Source organism: Monodon monoceros, unplaced genomic scaffold, assembly GCF_005190385.1.
Source record: "Monodon monoceros isolate NGI ecotype Baffin Bay Population unplaced genomic scaffold, NGI_Narwhal_1 Super_Scaffold_19, whole genome shotgun sequence".
Classification (NCBI taxonomy): domain Eukaryota; kingdom Metazoa; phylum Chordata; class Mammalia; order Artiodactyla; family Monodontidae; genus Monodon; species Monodon monoceros.
The window spans coordinates 12,717,814-12,744,821 of NW_021703775.1; the positions used below are offsets into that span (position 1 = coordinate 12,717,814).

The 27,008-nt window shown below is 46.4% G+C and overlaps 1 protein-coding gene across 2 annotated transcripts in view; it reads right to left on the reverse strand.

Moving 5' to 3' along the window:
- The window catches only part of THNSL2 (threonine synthase like 2), a 17,442-nt gene extending 2,154 nt beyond the window's left edge, over positions 1 to 15,288 (reverse strand). Inside the window, exons 1-9 of one of the 2 annotated variants that reach the window (XM_029232405.1) lie at positions 15,211 to 15,288; positions 12,084 to 12,318; positions 10,650 to 10,844; positions 9,814 to 9,966; positions 6,361 to 6,591; positions 3,326 to 3,474; positions 3,094 to 3,219; positions 796 to 947; positions 37 to 304 (exon numbers count right to left, since the gene is read on the reverse strand). In XM_029232405.1, the coding sequence (XP_029088238.1) occupies positions 79 to 304; positions 796 to 947; positions 3,094 to 3,219; positions 3,326 to 3,474; positions 6,361 to 6,591; positions 9,814 to 9,966; positions 10,650 to 10,844; positions 12,084 to 12,306 (1,455 nt within the window). In that variant the 5' untranslated portion in view covers positions 12,307 to 12,318; positions 15,211 to 15,288 and the 3' untranslated portion in view covers positions 37 to 78. Of the gene's footprint in view, positions 1 to 36; positions 305 to 795; positions 948 to 3,093; positions 3,220 to 3,325; positions 3,475 to 6,360; positions 6,592 to 9,813; positions 9,967 to 10,649; positions 10,845 to 12,083; positions 12,319 to 14,861; positions 15,028 to 15,210 lie in introns of those variants that run through there. The other variant, XM_029232406.1, reaches the window with a different exon arrangement.
- Positions 15,289 to 27,008: the final 11,720 nt, after the last annotated feature.

A 27,008-nucleotide genomic window follows, 5' to 3' on the forward strand; every position in this document is an offset into this window, starting at 1 on the left:
GGAGAGAAGGTGCACCAGGCAGCTCAGAGGGGACACCTCCCAGGGTCCGAAGCCTAAAGGAAGCCAGCTCCAGCCTGGCTATGCCGGCGCGTTCCGGAAGCGCCCCTGCCGCTGCCGGCTCAGGTCCTCAATCAGGCCCCGAAGCATCCGTGTCCAGTCGTCACCCTTCCGCATCGGGGTACAGCGCGCCTCCTTGTGCTCCAGGGCGAGGATCTCCGCGGGAGTCTCCGGGGTCAGCCCAGCAGCCAGCACGGCCTCCGGGAACTTGGCTGCGGAGGCGGGAGCCAGACAACAGCGGGGAGGGCTGCGGAGGCAGGGCAGGTGGGAACAGGGGGCGGAAGACAGAAGACAGAGGGACAGGTACAGAACGAAGGCCAGGAGGGAGAAGAAGGAACAGGGGAAGGGGAGAGGTAGGGTGCAGAGAAAGAGAGAGAGAAAAAGACATGTTTGGTCCCTTGAACTTATCTCTGCAAGCAAATTGCTCCTCCTTGTTGGAGGCCCAGCTCCCCCTTCCAGGATCACAGTCTCAAGACACAGTTCCACGCAGCACCCATCATGCTCATAAAAGCCATCTGTGGGACTTCCCTGGCGGTCCAGTGGTTAAGACTCTGTGCTTCCACTGCAGGGGGGCATGGGTTCCATCCCTGGTCAGGGAACTAAGATCCCGCGTGCAGCAAGGGGCAGCCAAAAAAAAAAAAGTCCATTTGTTCACATTCCTCTCTCCCCTGCTTGGGGAAGAGGAGGGCCCCTGAAAGCCAAGGGTCCCCCCGACACACAGGCACCCACCACCTGTACCTGGGCTGCCTCCTGTCCACCTGCTGGTAATGGTAGCTCACAGCCACGGCCGAGTGAGGGCACAGCAAGTACTGGTTCTCTTCCCAGCAGCGGCCCATGGTCTGGGTGATGGCCTCGTCTGACACTGACTGAGAAATTACTGCCTCTGAAAGCTGACAGGTTTCAGGGTCAGAGGGGTGGGAATCAGGGCTGAGGGGAAGTGGGGGAAAAGGGGAGAAAATTCCCGCCACGTAACATAGCTAGATATGCACCAGAAACTCGAATGAAACGTTCAGATTGAATGGCTCAGATTCAGCTCAGAGAAAAATCTGGTTTCCCACGTTTCCCAGTTTTAACTGGATTCACTCAAGTTAGGGGAAGGATGTCTTTGAGTTTCAGGTCAACACATTTAGTTAGAATTTGGCTCATGAATCAGCAAATTAGTGTATGTAGTCTTGTTCAACAACGGGACAGAACACAGGGTAAGGGCACTCAAGCATTCCTGCTGCTTTGTTGTTGGCACGCCCCCTTCCTGTGGATGTGAGAATAGCTTCCTGTCAGTTCCCACCCAGCTCTTGTGGCACCTCCTTTAGGAAAACTCCCCACTACCTTTAGACAGAGGAAGGCTTCCTTCTCAGTGCTCCCTTGGTGTAGATGGTTTATTTGATCATTCTCTGAAAATTCACTGCATGCTTACAATGTGCCAAAAACCCTGCATATACTCAACTGCAACCAATAGAGACCAGAGGGTATTATAAATTGTTTAGATACCTTCCTGACCCATTAGGGTTCACAGAAGACAATGCATGTGTTTTATTTATCTTTGTATCTCCAGCACCAAGCATAGCTCCTGACTCATGGTCAATATGTAATATGAATGAGTGAATGAATGAATGAATGAATGCTGTTCCAGCAGTTGGAATATCTTCTATGTGTACAGCGGGGGAAAGAATGAAGAATTGGGGGATATGGTGTCTGTCTTCATGGAGCATCTCATTTACATGAGGAGAAGGATTGTGGGTGTCAATACAAACCATTAAATAAGTTGAACTTTGGTTGTGTTATGGTCTGAATGTTTGTGTCCCTCCCAAGTTTATATGTTGAAGCCCTAATCCCAATATGATGGTATTTGGAGGTGGGGCCTTTGGGAGGTAATTAGGTCATGAGGGTGGAGCCCTCATGAATGGGATTAGCGTCTTTATAAGAAGAGGTCAGAGGGCTAGCTAAATCTCCTTCCACATATGAGAAGGCAGCCAACTGCAACCCAGAAGAGGACCCTCACCAGAACTCAACCACGGCACCCTGACCTCAGTCCTCCAGTCTCCAGAACTGTGAGAAGTACATTTGTGTTGTTTCTAAACCACTAGTCTGTGGTACTTTGTTATAGCAGTCCAAACTAATTAAGACAGGTTGCATCAAAAGAAGCACAGATTCCAGAAGACAGAAATTCCACTCCAGTCTGTGTGGGTGTATCTAGTTCTGGAGACAACCCTTTAAGATGGGCATTGACCACTGAAAATTACGTCATGTAAGGGACAGCTAAAGGAGGGCTTAGCAGGTAAACGAAGATTCTCTTCAAGTATGGGAATCAGATGGCTCACCAGTGCACAAGCTAAGAAGTAACAGGTTCTAGCTTGATATAAAGAACTTCATAATGATTAGAGCTGATGTGAGGTAGTGAGGTCCTAGGCACTGGAGATATACACAGTCTGGATGACGATTTGGTGGGAATGTGGCAGAGAAAATTAAAAGCAAATTCAACATATGAAATTCTTTTTTTATATTAAATAAGTTTTCATCGCCAGGTTACCTTAAAATAAAAGCAATCCCTCCCTAGGCTCCTATCCATCTGAGGAGATAAAATTTCTCCTTCTTTCTTTTTTTTTTTTTTTAAAAAAAGCTAATAGAGCAATAGTCTCTGCTCATACTGGATGGGAAAAGTGGCTTCCAGTTATTATTGGAAATCAACAATAATAAATAAAAACAACAGTTAATATATTAAGCCCTATATTGCCAGGCAGTATACAAAGTTCTTCATGGGTATTATTTGACTTAAAATTCAACAATGCTATGAGGCAGGCATTCTCTTTATCCCCATTTTATAGATGAGGAAATTGAAGCACGGAATTTAAGAAACTGGTCCAAGGTCTCACAGCTGGCTTGGAGTTAAGCCCCACCTGACTCTAAACCAATAACCTCTACTGCCTCTCCTCATTCAACAAAGAAATCCACATGACGTGACTGCAGATGTGCCAGGCTCATCGTAGGTACTCAAGAAACAAGCATCCCCTTCTCCATGGTGTATGGGTGGTAACTGACCTTGCTGTGCAATTCCTTGGGTAGACTCACACTTCGGGTCCTTTCAAACTGCTCCATGAGGGCTCTTGTCACCTGGCTGTCAGAGCCAGATAGCAGCCAGAAGATCCTCTCCATGTTGTACGGCACCTGGGCAGAAAGGCAGGGTCCCGAGGGTCACGCTGACCTCAGCCCTTGTCCACCTCCACCCAACCAGCACCTGGGTCAGACCTGCACATCGCCTCACAGGCCCCACCTGAATGTCCATAGCTGATGCCAAGGTTGGTTTGACGGCCTCAGACAGAGAGAAGTCTCCCCGCTGGATGGTCCTGTGGATGATGTCATTGTAGTTCACTGCCGCGACCAGGTGGATGGGCAGGCCCATTTTCTGAGCGATGAACCCAGCTTAAGAGAGGAGAACAATGGTTTCTTAGACACAACACCAAAAGCACAAACAACAAAAGAAAAAAAGTAGATAAATTGGACTTCATCAAAATTAAGAAGATTTTGTGCTTTTGGAAACTTTTGTGCTTCAAAGGAGACTATCAAGAAAATGAAAAGACAACCCACAGAATAGGAAAAACTATTTGCAAATCATATATCTGATATAGGACTTGAAGCCAGAATATATAAAGATTTCTTACAACCCAACAATAAAAATAACCCAATTAAAAAATAGGCAAAGGACTTGAGTACATATTTCTCCAAAGAAGATATACAAATAGCCAATGAACACATGAAAAGATACGCAACATCATTAGTCATCAGGAAAACACAAACCAAAACCCCAATGACATACCACTTCATACCCACTAGGATGGCTAGAATCAAAATGATAGATAATAACAAGTCTTGGTCAGGATGTGGAGAAACTGGAACCCCCCCCCCCATACACTGTTGGCTGGAATGTAAAATGGTGCAGCCACTTCAGAAAACAGTCCAGCAGTTTCTCAAAAAGTTAAGCAGAGTTCCAATATGACTCAGAAATCCACTCCTAGTTTATATATACTCAACTGAAAGCAGGTCCTAAGCACAAATGTTCATAGCAGCATTATTCATAACGACTAAAAGATGGAAACAATCCAAATGTGCATTAACTGATAAATGCATAAACACAATGTGGTATAGCTATACAACAGAATAGTATTCAGCCATAAAAAGGAATAAAGTACTGATACATGCTACAACATAGATGAGCCTTGAAAACATTACACTAAGTGAAGGAAGGTCAGATATTGGATGATTCTATTTATATAAAATGTCCAGAATAGGAAAATCTGTAGAGACGAAATAGATTAGTGGCTGCCTAAAGCTGGGAGGGATGAGGGGAAATGGGGAATGATTGCTAAAGGAACAGGACTTCCTTTTAGGGTGAGGAAAATGTTCTAAAACTGGTGATGGCCACACAAATCTGTGTATACTAAAAACTATTAAGTTATATACTTTAAGTGGGTGAATTGTATGATACGTGAATCATAGAGCAATGAAGCTGTGACAAAAAAAAGAAGGAAAGAGTAGGAGAAGGTGACTGTGCCCTGACACTGTTCCCGTGCCAAACCCTTCCCCCAAGCAGGTACTGACACATGCTTGCCACCATTTGCAGAAGAGAAAACGGAGGTTCTGAGAAGTTGAAATGACCCATCCAAAGCCTGCTAAGTGGCAGACTAAGGATTTGAACTAGGTCTGTCTAAGTCTAGAGCACATGCTGAGTCCCCTGACTCAGTCTCCTAGAACCAGCGCCCTCAGACTGCGTCCCCTGGAAAGGGACTGAGAGGGCACAGAGCAGCAGCCTCAGTCTACCCCAATAGCGGTGTCTATTGGCATGGAACAAACAAGGAATTCCTCACCCTGAAAGATGGAAAGCCCAGAAAGGCAACGTAGTTTGGGGGAAGGTTCCTACCGCCATGAATGGCTTATCTCTGATGAGCAGGTAAAAGGAGTTAAGGATAACCACACCACCCAACATCACTCTTAATTTTGCAAAGCACATTCACAGTCTTATTTCACGTGATCCTCAGTAAACATCATGATATCCTCGTGTGACAGAGGAGCGACGGAGGCTCAAGGGGTCCAGGGGCTTAAGGTCAAGCAGCTAGTTCCTGATGGAGCAGGGCTAGATCGGAGTCGCCTCTGCAAACACTGCTTTTGTGCCAGGCACTGTGGCAGATACCGGGACGTGCGCAGGTGGCATCACTCCCTGGAGGGTGATGCAAATGGGCAGCCATGGATGGGGAAGAAGGCTGAGCCATCCTGGTCTAACAGCCAGCCTGCCGTTCTTTCCATCCCTGTGTTAGCTGAAGTCAGGAAGACTCCTGACCGCTAAGATGCTTTCATGGTCTCACCTAAGCTGTCCTGGACGCCCATCAGAAGCGATGCCACTAACAGAACCATCAGAAAAAAAGTCATGCCAATCAGGAGGCAGCCTTGCATGCTGGTGAGGATTCAGGCTCTGGAGCCAGCCTGCCTGGGCTGCCATCCTGGCTCTGGGACTGACTGCTGTGTAACCAGGGGCAGGCTGACCAACTTCTCTGTGCCTCAGCTTCCTCGTTATAAAATGGAAATAATAGTGTCGTCCCCCTCATAGGCGCATGTGAGGATTTAAGGAGTTAATACGAGAGAAGCATTTAGAGCAGTACCTGATGCACAGTCAGTGCTTGATAAACGTTAAGTATTATCATAGGAAACGATTTGAATGCCACGTAGCTCTATAGCTCTTGACCCTCATAAAGTCCACAGACACGCATAAAGAATCTTATTTCTGCTCCGTGGTCATCCTGAGAGATATGATAAGCGTTCCAATCTTTGATAGCTGAGGAGCTGAATCTAAGAGACAAGACGTTTAGCTAGTAAAGGACAGAACTGGCACAGAAGCCTAAGTCCAGGACTCTTTCCACATCACACGGTCTCCAGGGAAAACACGCCGTGCCAGGCAAGCCCTTATCTTCAGAGAGGGCAGCTGGCTGGAGCTGGGAGGAAAGTCCACACTCCTGGCAGAGGGCACTGCCAGCCGGGCCAGCGGCTGAACCTTGACATGGTCTCCCCACGTTCTGCTGAGCAAACACATCAGATCAGGCAGCCGGAGCACCTCGGGGTTAACCCATCCTCCTTCCCCTGTGGCAAGAGGCCAGGATGTCACCCCCAGGGAGTTGGGGCAAGTTTTCTGGAAGCTTCTTGTGTGTCATTTCCCATCACTTAGGACCCAACCTTTATCCTCAACCGAAGTGCAGCTAGGAGGACGGGGACCACAGGCGTTTTTCTGGAAAGCCCATTTCCACTCAGGGGTCTCCTTACCTGCGAGGCTACCGGCACCCCCCGAAGGTACAACCACCTCCACGGGGGGCGGTGGGTGCAAGTCTAAGGTTGGTGCACACCGGAAATAAGCGAAGAAGTGGTGGGCCATTTGCACGAGGACCCGGGACCAGTTGATGGAATTCAGACTCATCAGACTGTGCTCCTTGACAAAGGCCACGTCGGCAAACACGGCCTTGATGGGCTCGTCCAGCTCATCGCTGCTCCCCTCCGCTGCCAGAGGAGAGAGGAGAGGGAGTTATCATGAAGAACCCCCCGGGGGCCAGCACGTGCCCAGAAGGTCAGCATGTACTCCTAGGCTGAGACCATCCTGCTGGGACCTTCACTCAAACCATGTCTCATATCCTTGGGGTCACATTTCCAACGTTTCTATCGTTATCTAAAACGAAAGAAAATGTCAGCTTTCTGGGATATTAGGGGGAGAATTCCTCTTTGTATTCCATGCCCTCTTCCCCAGTCTCTGGGGATGGTCTATCAGATTGTGAGATGGTGAGAGGCTGGGCTTTACTTCACCGTCCTCCATCAGGGGCTGGAGGGAAAGAGTCGCTCTTCCCACGTGGGTCCCTAGTCCAAGTTGCATCCCTCAACCCAGCCCAACCAGCAATCAAGCCAATATTGTTCTCTTATCTGAAACCTGGGTCTGTTTCTCCACTGGGTCCAAGCTTGGAGGACAGCGGGGGAAGATTATCAGGGGAAATGCCAGAGTAGGCACCGAGGTTATTTATTTATTTTTTAAAATAAATTTGTTTATTTATTTATTTATGGCGGAGTCAGGTCTTTGTTGATGCGCAGGCTTTATTTGTTGCGGCGAGCGGGGGTTACTCTTCATTGCGGCGCGCGGGCTTCTCATCGCGGTGGCTTCTCTTGTTGCGGAGCACGGGCTCTAGGTGCTCGGGCTTGTGGCACGCGGGCTCAGTAGTTGTGGCTCGCGGGCTCTAGAGCACAGGCTCAGTAGTTGTGGCGCACGGGCTTAGTTGCTCCACGGCATGTGGGATCTTCCGGGACCAGGGCTCGAACCCGTGTCCCCTGCACCGGCAGGCGGATTCTTAACCACTGCGCCACCAGGGAAGGCCGGCACTGAGGTTACTATTCATTCCACCCTTCATCGTGTAGCAGTAATGAGGCTGCAGGACTGACTCCAGATCCATGTACGGGGGGGATATTTGCTGGGGTGCTAGGAAAAGATTCACTGTTTTTAAGAGAGAGCCACAGGAAGAGAGACTTGGTTACCTTCAGTAACCATCATATACCACAAGAGGAATGAGGCTGAATGGAAGGTGGAGCAGAGAACCTGGCTCCAGTGAACCAGCCAGTCGGGAGCCTATCCCACCTCTAGACTTCCAGGGACATGAGCTGAAAAGTATCCCTGTTCAAGCCAGTCTGAGTTAGATTTTCTGTTACTTCCAACCAAAAACATCCCAAGTAATATATAACTAGCCCTTGCTGATTATCCTGTGCTTAAGGAGAACCAAGTATACAATGTATATGGAAATGCATGACTTTAGAAAACATTAGTGTCCAACACACAACAATCCAGGTGGCCCATCTCTACTCCCTGAGCTCACCAGCCCAACAGAAAACACATGCCCACCGTTAGCTCCCGAACTAACACACGTCCTCCTGGAAACCAAATCGGAAGATTCCAGAAAGGAAGGGAAGAGTTTGAACAGTCCTGTTTTAGAAACAAAAACTAATTCCTTTAAAGGCTCCTGCCTTATTTTCTTGACGCGCAGAACGCGTATGAAACAGAGATGCCCTTTGCCTCAGGCAATAGCACATTGATGACATACTGTGTTCATCACCATCCACGTGTCTGCCACTATTTTTCTTTTCTTTCTTTCCTTTCTTTCTTTCTCCTTTTTAAAATTTTCTGGCCATGCCACACAGCATGCGGGATCTTAGTTCCACAGCCAGGGTCGAACCCACGCCACCTGTGCTGCAAGCGCGGAGTCTTAACCACTGGACCACCAGGGAAGTCCCTGCCACTATTTTTCAAATGTGCACCATTCTCCAGCCCGTGGTCAGGAATGGTGCTTCTACACATGCCCTTAGGTCAAAGCCTTCCAACATCTGTGTACAAGGAGAGAAGGGCGTAGGTGCAGATTAGAGGTACAAAAAGCTCTTCTCTGCTTTGATTCTAGGTAAAGACAGTCCTAGATTCATAAATAGCAATTTTGGTGCTTAGGGTGAAACAGGGACACTCAGGAACCTGAACCTTGTACATTAAAATCTTGCCATGACTGCAGGAAAATGCAGCCAGATATGGGTAATTCATTTCTAAGGCTAATGTGTAAGATTTTTGCCAACACCCGCCTCAGCTAAACCATAAACTTTTCAGTGGAATGCGTATGTGCTTGCTAAAGAAAAGAGCAGAAGGGGCTTTTTGTTTGCTCTTGAACAAATAGACAAAGAATATTCATGCTACTCCCATGGGTAAGGTTCGTTCTCAATGTTCTTTTGGTCCTTGACAAAATTGGTGTTATATAAAAACATCATCTATGGGATTATAACAGGAGGCCAGGCCAGTTATAGAAGGAAGGTTTTCTGCCACCACATTTGCTGTCCTGCCAGGTGAGTGACCAAACCAAGCCAGGCCACCTGGACAGCTTGCCCAAGGCCACAGTGCACAAAACCTCACCAAGACCCCTACTGCTCATATTCCAACCCCTTCCTTGGGGCTACCTGGGGTGTAGTAGGGTGTCAGAGGTAGAAATAAAAAGTATGGCTCCACTCAAACCCATCCCGCCTTCCTACACTCTTGAACTCCGTAATGATTAAATGCACTCAGAACAGATGGCCAGACATTAAGGAGATGGCTTTTTGCCTCTCTGCAAACACAAACGCTACGATTCGTGATGTGGCTCAGGAAGGGGGGTCACTAGCGATGGGTCCCACTGAGTAGCTTCTTATTTTAAATACTTAGACCTGCTAACCAAGTGCATAGCTTAGTTGATTCAACACTGCAAGGGAGGGCATGAGCTGCCAACATGCAACGGCACATTCTCTTAAAAATAATTATTAAACATGTTTTTGCCATCTGAACTTCAGTGCCCTGGGACAGAACCCAAGTCAGTTGGCTCAGGCTATGACTCTGGGTAGTTGCCTGTAGATATGGCACCAGCAGGGTGAACGTGCAGGGAAGTGGCATTCTATGGGGTATGGTTTTCAACTTGCACTTCCTCGGTTGTACTGTCAGTATTGGCTTATGCACCTGTCACCTCCAGTAGTTTCTGAAACTGTGTAGCCACGAGCCTGCTCAGAGCTAAGCCAAGGCATACACCAACCTCTAAATATGACTGATGAAGGAAGGGAAGGAGAGAGAAAGGAGAGGAGGAAGGATGGTCAGCTAGTCAATTGACTAGTTTTCTAGTCTCCCAAAACAGACCACTCGAGGCAAAGCCATGCTGTCCCCGGAGCCTCTGTCCCAGCACTCACCTCCAAACACGTGGACATTCTCTCTCAGCACTGTCGTCATCTGGAGCTCCTGAATCTTTGTGCAGCGACCTTTGGGCAGCAGAACAATGATGTCCACGTTCTCTGCCCCCTGAACACTCTCGATAGCAGCACTCCCTGTGTCCCCAGAAGTTCCTGGATGGGAAGAAGGAGGAACCCTCCTCTTTAGGACGAGGGAGATGGAGAAGGAAAGCAATGGCCCCTAAAGCACTGTCGCCAAGTGAGGCAATATCCAGGAGGGTAGGAACCCAGTACTTAATCTGGGGTCCTTGAACCTCCAAGGGATCCACGGATAGAAATCAGGGCATCTGTGAGCTTGGCGCCATATCTTCTGTGTATTTTATGTATTTAAAATATTATTCTAAGAAGGTTCCACAGCCTCCACCAGACTGTCAAAAGGGTCTGTGGCACAAGAAAAGTTTAAGAACCGTGCTCTATAAATTAGGAGGTTGGGATTACCATATACACATTATTATACATAAAATAGATAACCAACAAGGACCTACTGTAGAGCCCAGGGAACTGTCCTCAGTATTTTGTAATAACCTATAAGGGAAAAGAATCTGAAAAAGAATAGATAGATAGATAGATAGATAGTTAACGTATAACTGAACCACTGTGCTGTACACACACACACACACACACACACACACACAGAGTACTGTAAATCAACCATACTTCAATTTAAGAAAAAGAACCCTGCTCTGGAAGAACCAATAACACACTCCCCGAGAGACATCAGTGGAGGGCATCCTGCGGGTGGACCCCGGCAAGCTGGGGCACTGTAGGGCTCCAGGGCACACGGCCATGATGCACACCTACAACCACGGTGATGTGCTTCTTCCTCTTCTCCAGGAAGTACTGCAGGAACTGTGTTGCACAGCACAGGGACAGGTCCTTAAACGCGTAGGTGACCCCATGCCACAGCTCCAGCACGTTCAGCCCATTCCTCAGTCTGGATAGATGGACCACCTCTTTGTGTCGGAATCTGCTGAAGGCTCGGTCGATCAGATCTGCGAGGGGAGAGAGGGGACGCTGGACGGTGATTAAAGGCCATTCTCTTGTCCCTCAAGTTCACTCTCTCAGTCTCTTTACACTTTTACATTTGAAGTTTCTTTCCCTTGTTACCAGATAAAAAGACCGGAAGTTTTCATCATAAAAGATACTGTGTATGAATATAATTGTTTAATCCTAGGAAAAATGTCTGAAAAGGCATGAACTAAACTGTTCATGGATTCCTCATAGTGATGGCCCCAGAGACCAGAATTGGTGCTGTAAGACTTTCAGTTTTCACTTTATAAATTTCTTCATCATTTGGATTTCTTGTGTGCATGTATTCCAATGAGATTCAATTAAACAATTGCATAAGAAACAAAGCAAATGTCTCATCTCTTCTAATTTTCCTTCCTAAAGACAGAGACTTATTTGTTTGTTTTTGCATTACTTAATCTCACATCTGTGATGCCAGAACCTTGAGATGGTTTACTTAGAATCCTACCTAAGGCTAAGGTCATCTAGAGTAGTGTTTCTGAAACTTTAATTAGTGAACCAATCACCTGGGATCTTAAAATGCAGGTTTGGGGTCTCTAGGTCAGAGAAGTCTGAGAATTCTAATATTCTAATATGTACATCAGTGCGGGTCATCGAACTACATTTTGAGTCCTCTTCTTCTCAGCCCCAAACTCTCACCATTACATTTGGTCCACAGACCAGCAGCACTATTATCATCTGGACATTTGATAGGAATGTAGGATTCTCAGGCCCACCCTAGACCTACTGAATCAGAATCTGCATTTTAAAGATATTCCCACAGAGCATCTGTAGGCACATAACAGTCTGAAATGAGCTGGACCAGAACACTCTCAAAGTCCCTTCTGGAATTACCATTAAAGGAGATAAAACAGCAATCTGAGGGTCTGGGTGTTTTATATACAGGAAGGAAATACCCCACATTCAAGCATCTCAGGACAATAGCGAAATCCCTTGAAAGGGTTTTTTAAAAATAAGCAAAAAAAAAAAAAAAAATCTCCACAGGTCACTTTGGCATTCATCTCACTGGAGGTGGGAGCTGGAATGAATTAACCCTTTGGGGATATTTCCAATTCTGGGATTCCAGAGTCTGGAAAAAACTCCAAAGTTTCAGAAATGTGGCTAGGGACCTCCTAGGGGTTAAATGATGGATTTGCAACTCCATGGTGGGCTGGGCTGGCAGAAGAGTGAGATGGGAGAGTAGAAAGGCAGGGTCTGCTCACCATTTAAGTCATCTCTTGGAATGAGCTCGGGGCCAATGAAGAGGCTACACAGCTCCTTCACCAGGCTGGGGTAGGAGACCACACTCCACTGACGCAGGGTGTCTCTGTCCAGCTGAGGCAGCTTCTCGGGCATGTAGAGGCCCCCATCCGGAGCATAGCCAGAGAAAAGGGCCCCTTCAAAGTCAACCCGTGGGGCCATCCCTCGAGTACTGACGTACCACATGATCCTGGAGGCCTGCAGAGGGAACAGTCCCAGAGACACTTGATCTCCAAGCTCAGTACCCCATGGGATGATGCTGAAGTACACCCAGCCCCTTCGGCTAGCCCCTGGGCCATCATCCAGACTGGGAGGCTGGAGCTCTGTGAAATCTCAGGCCAGCTTCACCTGAGACTGTGCAAATCCTGACCTCTCCAATCAAAATGAGGTAATTCTACTGACCTACTGCCACGGGAGAGGGGGTACTGGAGCATTCTGGGAAAGGAGAACACTTGGTCCTCACTGATGAGGAAGAAGTCCTTGGGGCGGGGAGAAGGAATAAAAATAAGGCAAGTGCCATTTTGATACCCCTCTCGATAAGGAGAGGATGACACACTTGATTATACTCCCTTTTGAGAGATGTATCTACTTCTGCTAGAAAAATAATCATCACCTTCAATGGATTTTTAGCAATGCTGCCTATAACCTAATGGTTCTCCACTCTGGTAGTTTGTTGCAATCAGCTTGGGAGTGTTTAAAAAAAATACCCCTACTTGGGACTCTACCTGGATCAATTAAATTGAAATCTCTACATGAGGCTCCTTGGGTGGGTCTAATATGCAGCAAGGATGAAGAATAGGGTGGCCAACCCATCCCAGTTTGCCCGGGACTTCCCTAGTTTTAAAACTGAAAGCCCCAAGTCCCAGGAAACCCCTCAGTCCCAGGAAAACCAGTACGGTTAGTCATCCCAGGTGAAAACCAGTGCCCTACCTCTCAGTCTGATCCTAAAGTAGTTAGAAGTGCTGATATGCTGCTCTATCATCTGGCCCGGCTAACTGGTCCTGTCTGGATGCAGAACTCTGATTAGCATGGAAGGGGATAGGGTCCAAGGGCACCCCAGGCCTAACTCTGGTCACACTTCACATCGGTTAGGTTCCCAGGAGCCGAGAACCACGTTAAGCCGCTAGGCTTGAGCTCGGAACACCTTTCTCTGGATCACGGCTGTGAATTCTGATTATAAATCCCCACAACACCTCTGGGTACCAGCTTGGACTTACTTCTGTGCCAGGGCCGGAGGGGAACCGCTGCCCTCTGGGGACAAAGCCACCTGAAGCCTTCCACCTATGAGCAAGGGAATGAGCTAGCATTGACCTGGAGGAATTCTGGTTCCCTAGACTGTGACTCTGACACATCTGAGCCCAGAGCAAGTCCTACATGGGCTGCCCTGTGCCACTCCCAAGCCTACGAACACGAATGCATCCAACTTTGAGAGGCAGAGACAAGTTGAATTGTCCAAATCATGAATCTTTTGAAAGTGAAAGTGGACGTTATTAATAATTACGCTGGGACAATGGGGATAAACCAGAACCGTCTCAGGCAAACTGGGACATATCACCTTGTATAGGGGTGCACGGCACAGAAATGAAGTCAGGCAACTCCAAAAGCCAACCGCAGGGAATACGCAAAGAAGGCCCAGTGTCTCACAAACCACAACAGGGTGGGAGGGCACAGGGCTAGCAGTGCCTTCAAGCAAAAGAGTAATTTCTGTAACTCTGTGGCAAGGGTTAAAGCCAATGCATACTACCCAAGACCCTGGAGTAACGGGAGGGTGATCGTGTCTGGCCACTTCCCGGGGTCAGATTAAAGGCAAGAAGACAACTGGGCTGCCAGAGAAGCTGTGGCAAGCATGAGGGCAGTCAGAGCTACAGAGAAGCGCAAAAGAAAATATCTGTGGAATGCACTTTCCTGGGGCGCTGGTCTCTGTTCCCGGCTCCACCTGGCTCAGGAACAGCGGAGAGGGCCTGAGGCCGGGCTCTGCACAGGTCAGTGGGAAGAAGTGGACTGATAGGCACACGGGCGGCTGTCTGCACCAGGAAGGGCCGCCGCCGCTGTTCTATCCAAAGGCCCCAAGGGGCAGCCTTCTGAGGCCAACACGGCAAAGCTACATGCACTGTACACTACTGGGTTCAGTGTAAGGTAAACTGGAGACAGAAGCCCTGAAGTAGAAGCCGCTGCCACAGGACGTGGAGAAGCTGACGAAAAAAATCAGGCACTCTGGTTGGACTGCTGTATGCGGGCTGTATGGGGGCTCCAAGCATCCGACGGGGACTGACCTAAGTGACCTCTGGCGCACGATTGATTTTATAATTTGCCCCTGTGACTCCGCTGGGCCCTATTCCAGAGTGGAGACAGGTCAGAAAAACTCTGACCAATAATCTGGATGAAAAGCAAGGGAAACAAGAGAGCGCCGCAAGACAAGGAAACGTTTCAAGAAGGGTTCCTCCAGGAGGCGAAGAGATTTCTGAGCAGGGGTGAGGCCATGGGGAAGACTTAAACCTCTGCGGCCGAACCCCTGGCAGCCGATCGCTGACCTCGGACTGCGGCCCCTGGGGTGGAGGCCCCGGCAGGCCCACGGCAGGCGCCGGCCTCTCCAAGGTCACTGGGCACCAGTCCAACGACTGGCCTGGTCTTGGGCCAAGACGGTTTTGATAAGGTCTTAGGGATAAGCCTCCACTCCCAGCCTCTGAAAACCCCGCAGACTTCTCAGTGTCGGGGCTCTCTGAGAATTGCAGAAATCTTACCCAAAGTGCAAAGCATCGGGAACCCTCAACCCTCCCAGGTTCCTCCAAGTCGCAGCGCCCGAACTAGAGACTGAAGAAAGGGGTTAGGGAGGCCGATCCAGCCACGCCGAAATCCGGGTTGAGCGAAAGTTCCAGAGCTCAAAAGTCTCGCTACCGATTACCCCGGAGAGGGCGCCGCGTTCACCGGAAGAGGACCCGGAAAGGGGACCCGAGGCCGGCGCGCGCGTGCTGGACGCTCGGCCGCTGAGGCGCCTGCTCCCGTGGGGGCGGAACCCCAATCCCCGCCCCGGAATCGGCTGGCCGGGCGGGAGAGTGGGAGGGCTGCGGGGTCCGGGCCGGGCACGTTTACCTGGTGCCAGGCTCCGGGAGTGGCGGGGCGCGGCCCGGGAGGCGGATCGGGCGCGGCGGGAGTGCCCGGTTCCGGACGTGCGCGCGGACGCGGGGGCAGCGGCCAGGCTTCCGGTCGGAGGATGAGCCGGGCCACCTGGCAGGGAGGCTAAGGGCGGAAGAAAGCGGCGTGGGAAGGGGTGAAGGAAGGAGCGACAGGGAATGATAACGAGAGGGAAACCATTTATTCTTCACTTAGTATGCTTTTCTGACACTTTGCTAAGCGCTTTATTCACAGTCTCTTAAATATTCCTTGCAAGCCCCGGAAGCACCACATCGTCGCACGTTTCAGGGTAGAAAACTGAGCGCAAGATGCAAAGAAGAAAGGCCCTTATCGTCTCTGGGCTTCATGCTTCCCACCTACGAAAACTGGAAGGCTGACAAACTGTTTCTCAAACTAGGGTTAGTGAGTCAGGAATTCAGAATCCACAGGGATACGTGACATCGTATTGTAGGAAAACACTTTTTATTAAGCACAGATATATTCTAGGGTAAAACGCCTCCCCAATTTATTTTAAAGAAAAAAAGCAAGACGTGAAAAAATGTCTTCCAGATATAGCCAGGTATAGCCTTGGATTCACGTCCCTGCTCCTGGGACCCGACCCACTTAGATGGCAAAATTTGTGGAACTGGATGTGATAGATGCCGGATAAGGTTTAGACTTGCCTCTAGGCCGGGCTTGGTCACTGTAGGTGGTCCCACTGGGCGTCATGGGGATGGAGGGAATGGCCGCCCTCTGGTGTTGCCGTTACTTCTGCCATCTTCCTTCTATTTATGACATTCTCCTAAACCTATGGTCTCTGCTTACTCAAGTTACCTGCCCTCCAAGCTTTGGCCCACACATGGTGTCCACATCCATATACGTCCACGCACCTGCCGTTGACTGACTCCAGCCTGAGTGGGTCTCAAATTCCTGAAAGAGAAAGTCTGACTAGTCACTGCTCAGCTTATAGATTGTTGTCATGGAATTCACACAGTGGCCAGAGGGGCCATTCCCAGAGAGGAATATAGGTCAGGCAGGGACCTGCAAAGAGTTTCCATCCCCTGCATCAAGTGTACTTAATAACTCAAAGGCCAGGGAAACTGAGACCCATGGCAAAAATGCCATAAGATGCCACAGAGTTTGTTACAATACTCATAACCAACCAAGCATCTTCTATTGCTGGATGCTTCTTATAGTATGGTTCTTTTTTTTTTTTTTTTGGCCACGCCAGGGCATGTGGGATCTTAGTTTCCCGACCAGGGATCAAACCCACCTCCCCAGCACTGGAAGGGCAGAGTCTTAACCACTGGACCACCAGGGAAGTCCCTGTATGGTTCTTATATGTATTAGTTATGCACCCTTTTCTAGCATACTAAATAACTTCCTCTATTTCTGAATTTATTTGGAATAGCAGTAATTGTGCCTAATTAATAAGAATCAGAGATGCCTTTTAATGTTCTGATAACTGGTTTTACTCAATAACTTTTGATAAACTTGTAGAATACATTTGAGAAGGGTACAAACAGTTCTGCAGTTAATATTACTTCGTGTTGCTCTTTTTTTAATTTTCTTCATAGCATTTATTGCTCTCAGACTCATGTGCTTGTTGGCTGTCTTTCTCTCCTCTCTATTCTAATGGAAGCTCTATGATAGCATGGACCTTATTTGTTGTATCCACCACTCTCTCCCCTAGAACAGTTACTGGCCACACCCAGTACATGCTTATTGAATGAATGAATAAAATGCATAGAAAACAAAATCGACTTGTTTAAAATATTAGCCATCTGGATGTCGCTGGTAACTCATTTAGCAAAGGCCAGCCTACAGAAGTTGATTGGATACTAGTGTGAAATTCCATCACACTAGTGGTGGCTGTGTTAAACATCCCTGGAAAACAATGGTCAGCAAGAAAGTTTCAAGCTTCAGCATGAGAACGCACTTTTGCAGTTCCATACATTGAGAATTAGACAATCCGCATAGACTGAAGTGATCTTAAATGCAGAAAGGGAATCTGCAGGCTGTGAAACTTTCTTATTCCTCTGGGTGAGCCAAGCAACCATTTCCCATGGCCCAAACCCGAATGTAGACCCTATTCTAAGAACCTTTTGATGGCGTTAGGTCAGTGGTTCTCACACTCCCAGGTGTATAAACATCATTTAGGCCTATGCTTCTCAAACTTTAATATACCAAAGCTTCACCTGAGGATTTTGTTAAATATGGATTTTAATTCAGTAGATCCGGGGTGGGGCATGAGATTCTGCATTTTTAACAAGTTTTCAGGCGAGACCAATATTGCTGGTCTGAGAACCCCACTTTGAGTAGCAAGTACCTAAGAAGTTTGTTTAAAATGCAGATTCCCGGGTGCCATCTCTAAGATTCTGATTCAGAAAGTCAGTGGCAGGGACCCAGAAATCTTTATTTTTAACAAGTGCCCCAGGTGACTCTGATTCAAGTGATCTGTTGGCATATTTAGAGAAATTTTGCATTTGACCGTTGTAATAAAAAAAAAACCTCAAGAAGAACAAGGAGGGCTTTCCTGGTGGCATAGTGGTTAAGAATCCGCCTGCCAGTGCAGGGGACATGGGTTCGATCCCTGGTCCGGGAAGAGCCCACATGCCGCGGAACAACTAAGCCTGTGCGCCACAACTACTGAGCGTGCACTCTAGAGCCTGCGAGCCACAACTAGAGAAAAACCCGCGCGCAGCAACGAAGAGCCAACACAGCCAAAAATAAATAAATAAATAATAAATAATAAATAAAAGAAGAATAATGAGCTAACAAGCTGCCTTGAATAAAGGCAAAAAAGGCAACTAGGGAAATAGGAAAAGGGTTTGGGGGGGAAGCTTTTTATGGGGACCCTCTCACGGGTGGTGAGGAAGATTGACTCAGGGTAATGCTCACATTACAGCGCTTCCAAACGGCCTTTGGACACCTAAAAATGTCCAACACAGAAGTTCGTGAAGGGGTTAGTGACGTCATGAGCTCTTAGTATAGAGCATGACGTCCTTCATGACAATGAGCCTGGATTCATATTTCAGGAAATAATTGGAGCAACAGCTCCTTTTTAGAGGCAATTAGAAATATAAGAGCGTTAACATTTAACTTCATCCCCTATACTCTCCTCCTCGCTCTGTCTGCTCGGGCCACAATGGTGCCCACCTCTTCCAACACGTGACAAGCGTGGCGCCACTTCAGGTCTTTGCAACTGCTCTGTCCTCTGCCCAGAATGCTCTTCCTCTCGGTGCAGTCAGGTTTTTGCTCCAAGGTCTCCTAATGCGAAAGGGCTTCCATAACCACTTGGTCTAAAACAGTACTTAGTTATCCTTCTACGCTGCTTTACTCTTCACCATAAACTTAACACCACCGGACACTCTAGAGGGTCACTGGTTTCTCCTCACCCTAATGGAAGCTCCCAGGAAAATAGGGAATAGTTCTGTTCCATTCTCTGATTTATCCCCTGTGCTCAGACAGTGCATGTCATATAGTAAATGCCCCATAAAGTATTTGCTTAAGGAAGACATTACTACAGCAATGGAGATGCTTTTCCCTCTCTCTACCCTGACACCTTCCCTTCCTCCTGGTCCCAAGGTTCTTACCAGCACGCTGACCGGGAATGAGAACAATCAGTTACCTCTTTTTAATAACTAATGCTGCGGGCTTCCCTGGTGGCGCAGTGATTGAGAGTCCGCCTGCCGATGCAGGGGACACGGGTTTATGCCCCGGTCTGGGAGGATCCCACATGCCGCGGAGCGGCTGGGCCCGTGAGCCGTGGCCGCTGGGCCTGCGCGTCCGGAGCCTGTGCTCCGTAACGGGAGAGGCCACAGCAGTGAGAGGCCCGCATACCACAAAAAATGCTGCTCTGAGTGTGGTTACTCTATTTTGTCTTTCTCAACAAATTATAGAAAGACAAAAGAGTAAGGTCAACATATAATAATTTATTACTTCAGGTGAGTTACAAAACGACAAATGACCATCAAGTTGACACAGGTATTGTACACGGCATGTGGATGACACAGGTCTCAGTCACAGAGAACAAGCCTGAGACAACATGGGACACGAGTCAGGCAGGTCAGTCATAGATCAAGCCGAGGCTGGGAGGAGAGTTTGACTGTCTAGGACAGGGGTCAGCAAACTATAGCCCACGGGCTAAATCTGGCCCACTGCCTGTTCTTCTGGATACAATTTTACTGGAACCCAGCTGTGCCCATTCATCTGAGTACTGCCTATGGCTGCTTTTGCACTAAGACAACAGAGTGGAGAAGCTGCACCATCGACCCTATGGCCCGTGTCAACTGAAAAAAAAATGCACAGAAGTTGAGAATTGTGTTTTATTCGGTGGACTGGCTGAAGACTTAAGCCCGGGAGGCAGCCTCTCAGATAGCTCTGAGGGACTGCTCTGAAGAGGTAAGGGAGAAGCCAGGATATATAGGAGTTTTTGCAACAAAGACCAGGTAGTCGGAACATTAAGAGATTACTATTAATTAAAGGAAACCAGACATCTCAAGTTAATGAATTGAGCGCTTTTCTATGTATGGGAAGATGTAAAAGTCTGGGCTCATTGAAATCATTCCCTCGATGTGCACCGCAGCTGTCTAGGGACACTATCTTGCTTTTCTCCATCCTGAGTCCCCTCAGGGTGCACAGTGGGTGGAGGCTGCAGTGGCCAATGGCTTGATGGCCCCAACATCTTTTGTTTACTGATACGGCAGGTGACATTTTTCACCCACACCCGCAAAGCCTAATATGTTTACTATCTGGCCCTTTACAGAAAACGTTTGTCCACCCTGGTCTAGCAGCTTCTTCCTAAGTAGAATGACAGGCAGAGAGTGAAGGTGGGAAGTATTTGTCTGAATGCTCTGTGGGAGACTCGGAACTTGTTGACCATCTGTCTCACAGCACGACTCCACAAGCAGAGTCAGGAAAACACCTGCCAAGGGAAGGCGGGAAAGCACCAGGGCCAGGAAACAATGCGAGTCACACAGGGGCACAGAGGGAAGGGGAACAGTTTAAAACACAGGAAACATTTAAAAAACCTATGACACTCAGCTGAGCTACCTGAAAGGAAGGAGCAGAAATGCTGGAGGTGTATCCCAAGCTGTAAGAGGGGAGGGGAGAACGGTCCGTTTCCCCTGGTGCAGAAATGGAGCAAGTTAGCCAGGGCTTGGGGACGGAGGCACACTAGGTCCCTGGGGGCAGATCTTAGAGACATCACAGTGTCTTCAGGAATCAGATATGATTCTATAAATCACTCTTGCATCGGTCAGTCATTGGACATGGCTACCCCGGGCGGGGGGAGGTATGACCTTGGACGAGGCTGATACAATCGCTGTCTACAATTGTACCTTCAGCTGATACAATCTCCAAAGAAAGCTGTGGGCTGAAGATCTTCTCCCAGCAGTTCCCAGCCGCTGGGGAAGAAGCTTTTTCTTCCTGAAGGAGTATGTGAGGAGAACATCACAGTATCCTCCGCATTTAGAAAATGATTTAAGAGGAGTAGAGCTCTCATTCTCTGGAGCTGATATTATTAAAGTGATGAACACTTACTCTGCCATTCACTCATTTTTATTCCATAATATATATATATATATGATGTATGATTAAAGATATTTTATATATATTGGACACCTAAAAAAGTACCAGGCACTGGGCGAGGCTCCAGGCTCTGCCCTTCAGGGTCCCATAGTCTGCAGAGCAGAGGGGTAGGGACGGGCAGAAAGACACACACAGCCCAACCGAGAAGTGCTACAGGGGAAGCAAGCACAGGCCTGGCTCAGCACACAGAGTTGGGGCTCCGGAGATGCAGCCACGGCTTCACAGAGGAGGCCCCTGGTCTAGGCTGGGCGACTCGGGTTTACAGCTTTAGGTGGAACAGAAGTGGGCTTTTTTCTACCCATTCACGCCATGCAGAAAGTTGAGTGATACAGAGCGTGTGGCTCCCTTCTCTCGCGCCTGGTACTGCCAACCTGAGTTCCAACTCTCCGGTTCTTGATTCCAGCATAAACCAGGGTGTTTACACTCTTTGCCACTAGATGGCAGTATTCGGTCAAGAGGACTGGCTACCGTGGCTTATTGCTGTCAGCCCCAGTTCCGATTTTGGTTGATGCGGGGAAGGGGGTCAAGGGGAGGGGTCCTGGGAATGGCAATAGGGTTTTCCATTTTTTTTACTTTAATTCATAAAATTGTATATGACATATATATCCATGCGCCTAAAGGATTGAAAAATCAAGCAAATACTAGAATATTGGTGCCCATGGTAGACTGGAAATTACTACCTGATGTTTTCCTAGAAAATTGGCAAAACTAGAATTTTACCATGAGAATTATTTTTTCTTACTGTGTCCCCCCTACCTCCTGGCCAGGTACAGATTGGTGATGTTATACTTAAATTCTTTTCATGATCTCCAGCTGGGACCACCTTCTATCACTTTTGAGTGTCCCGCCCACGCTCCACCCAGTGAGAAGAAAAAATTTTCTAAATGCGGAGGATACTGTGATTTTCTGCTCACATCCTCCTTCAGGAAGAAAAAGCTTCTTCCCCAGCGGCTGGACTTTCTGTGGCAGGTGATATGGGGCACGTCTGGGGCATTCCCTGACAGCAAGACAACACAGGTGTGCCCAGCTGTGCACCTGAAAACCACCAAAGACGCCTCATGATCTTAATATTCCATGATAATGAGTCACTGATAATATCTAAAGCTAAAAAAGGAATGGGGGGGGACCTTCAAGGTGGCGGAAGAGTAAGACGCAGAGATCACCTTCCTCCCCACAAATACATCACAAATACATCTACATGTGGAACAACTCCTACAGAACACCTACTGAATGCTGGCAGAAGACCTCAGACTTCCCAAAAGGCAAGAAACTCCCCGCGTACATGGCCGTGTGGCTGACTGGGTCCTGGTGCTCCGGCTGGGTGTCAGAACTGAGCCTCTGTGCTGGGAGAGCCAAGTTCAGGACGTTGGTCCATTGGAGACCTCCCGGCCCCATGTAGTATCAATCGGCGAGAGCTCTACCAGAGATCTCCATCTCAGTGCTAAGACCCAGCTCCACTCAACAACCAGCAAGCTCCAGTGCTGGACACCCCATGCCAAACAACTAGTAAGACAGGAACACAGCTCCACCCGTTAGCAGAGAGGCTGCCTAAAATCATAATAAGTTCACAGACACCCCAAAACACACCACTGGACATGGTCCTGCCCACCAGAAAGACAAGATCCAGCCTTATCCACCAAAACACAGGCACAACTCCCCTCCACCAGGAAGCCTACACAACCCACTGAACCAACCTTAGCCACTGGGGGCAGACACCAAAAACAACGGGAACTACGAACCTGCAGCCTGCGTAAAGGAGACCCCAAACACAAAACGAGAAGACAAAGAAATACACAGCAGATGAAGGAGCAAGCAAAACCCCACCAGACCAAATAAATATAGAGGAGATAAGCAGTCTACCTGAAAAAGAATTCAGAGTAATGATAGTAAAGATGATCCAAAATCTTGGAAATAGAATGGAGAAAATAAAAGAAACGTTTAACAAGGACCTAGAAGAACTAAAGAGCAAACAAACAATGATGAACAACACAATAAATGAAATTAAAAATTCTCTAGAAGGAATCAATAGCAGGATAACTGAGGCAGAAGAACGGATAAGTGACCTGGAAGATAAAATAGTGGAAATAATTACTGCAGAGCAGAATAAAGAAAAAAGAATGAAAAGAATTGAGGACAGTATCAGAGATCTCTGGAACAACATTAAACACACCAACATTCTAATGATAGGGGTCCCAGAAGAAGAAGAGAAAAAGAAAGGGACTGAGAAAATATTTGAAGAGATTATAGTTGAAAACTTCCCTAATATGGGAAAGGAAATAGTTAATCAAGTCCAGGAAGCACAGAGAGTCCCATACAGGATAAATCCAAGGAGAAACATGCCAAGACACATATTAATCAAACTATCAAAACTTAAAATCAAAGAAAAACTATTAAAAGCAGCAAGGGTAAAGCAACAAATAACATACAACGGAATCCCCATAAGGTTAACAGCTTTCAGCAGAAACTCTGCAAGCCAGAAAGGAGTGGCAGGACATATTTAAAGTGATGAAAGGGAAAAACCTACAACCAAGATTACTCTCCCCAGCAAGGATCTCATTCAGATTTGATGGAGAAATCAAAAGCTTTACAGACAAGCAAAAGCTAAGAGAATTCAGCACCACCAAACCAGCTTTACAACAAATGCTAAAGGAATTTCTCTAGGAAGGAAACACAAGAGAAGGGGAAGACCTACAATAGCAAAGCCAAAACAATTAAGAAAATGGGAATAGGAACATACATATCGATAATTACCTTAAATGTAAATGGATTAAATGCTCCCACCAAAAGACATAGACTGGCTGAATGGATACAAAAACAAGACCTGTACATATGCTGTCTACAAGAGACCCACTTCAGATCTAGGGACACATACAGACTGAAAGTGAGGGGATGGAAAAATATGTTCCATGCAAATAGAAATCAAAAGAAAGCTGGAGTAGCAATTCTCATATCAGACAAAATAGACTTAAAATAAAGACTATTACAAGAGACAAAGAAGGAGACTACATAATGATCAAGGAATCAATCCAAGAAGAAGATATAACAACTGTAAATATTTATGCACCCAACATAGGAGCACCCCAATACATAAGGCAAATGCTAACAGCCATAAAAGGGGAAGTTGACAGTGACACAATCATAATAGGGGACTTTAACACCCCACTTTCACCAGTGGACAGATCATCCAAAATGAAAATAAATAAGGAAACAAGCTTTAAATGATACATTAAACAAGATGGACTTAATTGATATTTATAGGACATTCCATCCAAAAACAACAGAATACACTTTCTTCTCACGTGCTCATGGAACACTCTCCAGGATACATCATATCTTGGGTCACAAATCAAGTCTTGGTAAATTTAAGAAAATTGAAATCGTATCAAGTATCTTTTCTGACCACAATGCTATGAGACTAGATATCAATTACAGGACAAAGTCTATAAAAAAATACAAACAAATGGAGGCTAAACAATACACTACAAAATAACCAAGTGATCACTGAAGATATCAAAGAGGAAATCAAAAAATACCTAGAGACAATTGACAATGAAAACAAAATAACCCAAAACCTATAGGATGCAGCAAAAGCAGTTCTAAGAGGGAAGTTTATAGCAATACAATCCCACCTCAAGAAACAAGAAAAATCTCACATAAACAACCTAAACTTACACCTAAAGCAATTAAAGAAAGAAGAACAAAAAAAAAACCCCCAAAGTTGGCAGAAGGAAAGAAATCATAAAGATCAGATGAGAAATAAATGAAAAAGAAATGAAGGAAACAATAGCAAAAATCTATAAAACTAAAATCTGGTCCTTTGAGAAGATAAACAAAATTGATAAACCATTAGCCAGACTCATCAAGAAAAAAAGGGAGAAGACTCAAATCAATAGAATTAGAAATGAAAAAGAAGTAACAACTGACACTGCAGAAATACAAAGGATCATGAGAGATTATCACAAGCAACTATGCCAATAACATGGACAACCTGGAAGAAATGGACAAATTCTTAGAAAAGCACAACCTTCTGAGACTAAACCACAAAGAAATAGAAAACATAAACAGACCAATCACAAGCACTGAAATTGAAACTGTGATTAAAAATCTTCCAACAAACAAAAGCCAAGGACCAGATGGCTTCACAGGCGAATTCTATCAAACATTTAGGGAAGAGCTAACACCTATCCTTCTCAAACTCTTCCAAAATATAGCAGAGGGAGGAACACTCCCAAACTCATTCTATGAGGCCACCATCACCCTGATACCAAAACCAGACAACGATGTCACAAAAAAAGAAAACAGGCCAATATCACTGATGAACATAGATGCAAAAATCCTCAACAAAATACTAGCAGACAGAATCCAACAGCACATTAAAAGGGTCATACACCATGATCAAGTGGGATTTATCCAGGGAATGCAAGGATTCTTCAATACATGCAAATCAATCAATGTGATACACCATATTAAAAAATTGAAGGAGAAAAACCATATGATCATCTCAGTAGATGCAAAAAAAGTTTTTGACAAAATTCAACACCCATTTATGTTAAAAATCCTCCAGAAAGTAGGCATAGAGGGAACTTACCTCAACATAATAAAGACCATATATGGCAAACCCACAGCCAACATCTTTCTCAATGGTGAAAAACTGAAACCATTTCCACTAAGATCAGGAACAAGACAAGGTTGCCCACTCTCACCACTCTTATTCAACATAGTTTTGGAAGTTTTAGCCACAACAATCGGAGAAGAAAAAGAAATAAAAGGAATCCAAATAGGAAAAGAAGAAGTAAAGCTGTCATGTTTGCAGATGACATGATGCTATACATAGAGAATCCTAAAGATGCTACCAGAAAACTACTAGAGTTAATCAGTGAATTTGGTGAAGTAGCAGGATACAAAATTAATGCACAGAAATCTCCTGCATTCCTATACACTAATGATGAAAAATCTGAAGGAGAAATTAAGGAAACACTCCCATTTACCACTGCAACAAAAAGAATAAAATACCTAGGAATAAACCTGCCTAAGAGACAAAAAACCTGTATGCAGAAAACTATAAGACACTGATGAAAGAAATTCAAGATGATACAAACAGATGGAGAGATATACCATGTTCTTGGATTGGAAGAATCAACACTGTGAAAATGACTATATACCCAAAGCACTCTACAGATTCAGTAAAAACCCTATCAAACTGCCAATGGCGTTTTTCTCAGAACTAGAACAAAAAATCGCAAAATTTGTATGGAAACACAAAAGACCTCGAATAGCCAAAGCAATCTTTTTTTTTTTTTTTTTTTTTTTTTTTGCAGTATGCAGGCCTCTCACTGTTGTGGCCTCTCCTGTTGAGGAGCACAGGCTCTGGACGCGCAGGCTCAGCGGCCATGGCTCACGGGCCCAGCCGCTCCGCCGCATGTGGGATCTTCCCAGACCGGGGCGTGAACCCGTGTCCCCTGCATCGGCAGGCGGACTCTCAACCACTGCGCCACCAGCAAAGCCCAGCCAAAGCAATCTTGAGAAAGAAAAACAGAGCTGGAAGAATCAGGCTCCTCGACTTCAGACTGTACTACAGAGCTACAGTAATCAAGACATTATGGTACTGGCACAAAAACAGAAACATAGATCAATGGAACAGGATAGAAAGCCCGAGATAAACCCATGCACATATGGTCACCTTATCTTTGATAAAGGAGGCAAGAATATATAATGGAGAAAAGACAGCCTCTTCAATAAGCGGTGCTGGGAAAGCTGGACAGCTACATGTAAAAGAATGAAATTAGAACACTCCCTAACACCATACACAAAAAGAAACTCAAAATGGATTAAAGACCTAAATGTAAGGCCAGAAACTATAAAACTCTTAGAGGAAAACATAGGCAGAACACTCTATGACATAAATCACAGCAAGATCCTTTTTGACCCACCACCTAGAGAAATGGAAATAAAAACAAAAATAAACAAATGGAACCTAATGAAACTTAAAAACTTTTGCACAACAAAGGAAACCATAAACAAGACCAAAAGACAACCCTCAGAATGGAAGAAAATATTTGCAAATGAAGCAACTGACAAAGGATTAATCTCCAAAATTTATAAGCAGATCATGCAGCTCAATAACAAAAAAACAGACAACCCAATCCAAAAATGGGCAGAAGACCTAAATAGACATTTCTCCAAAC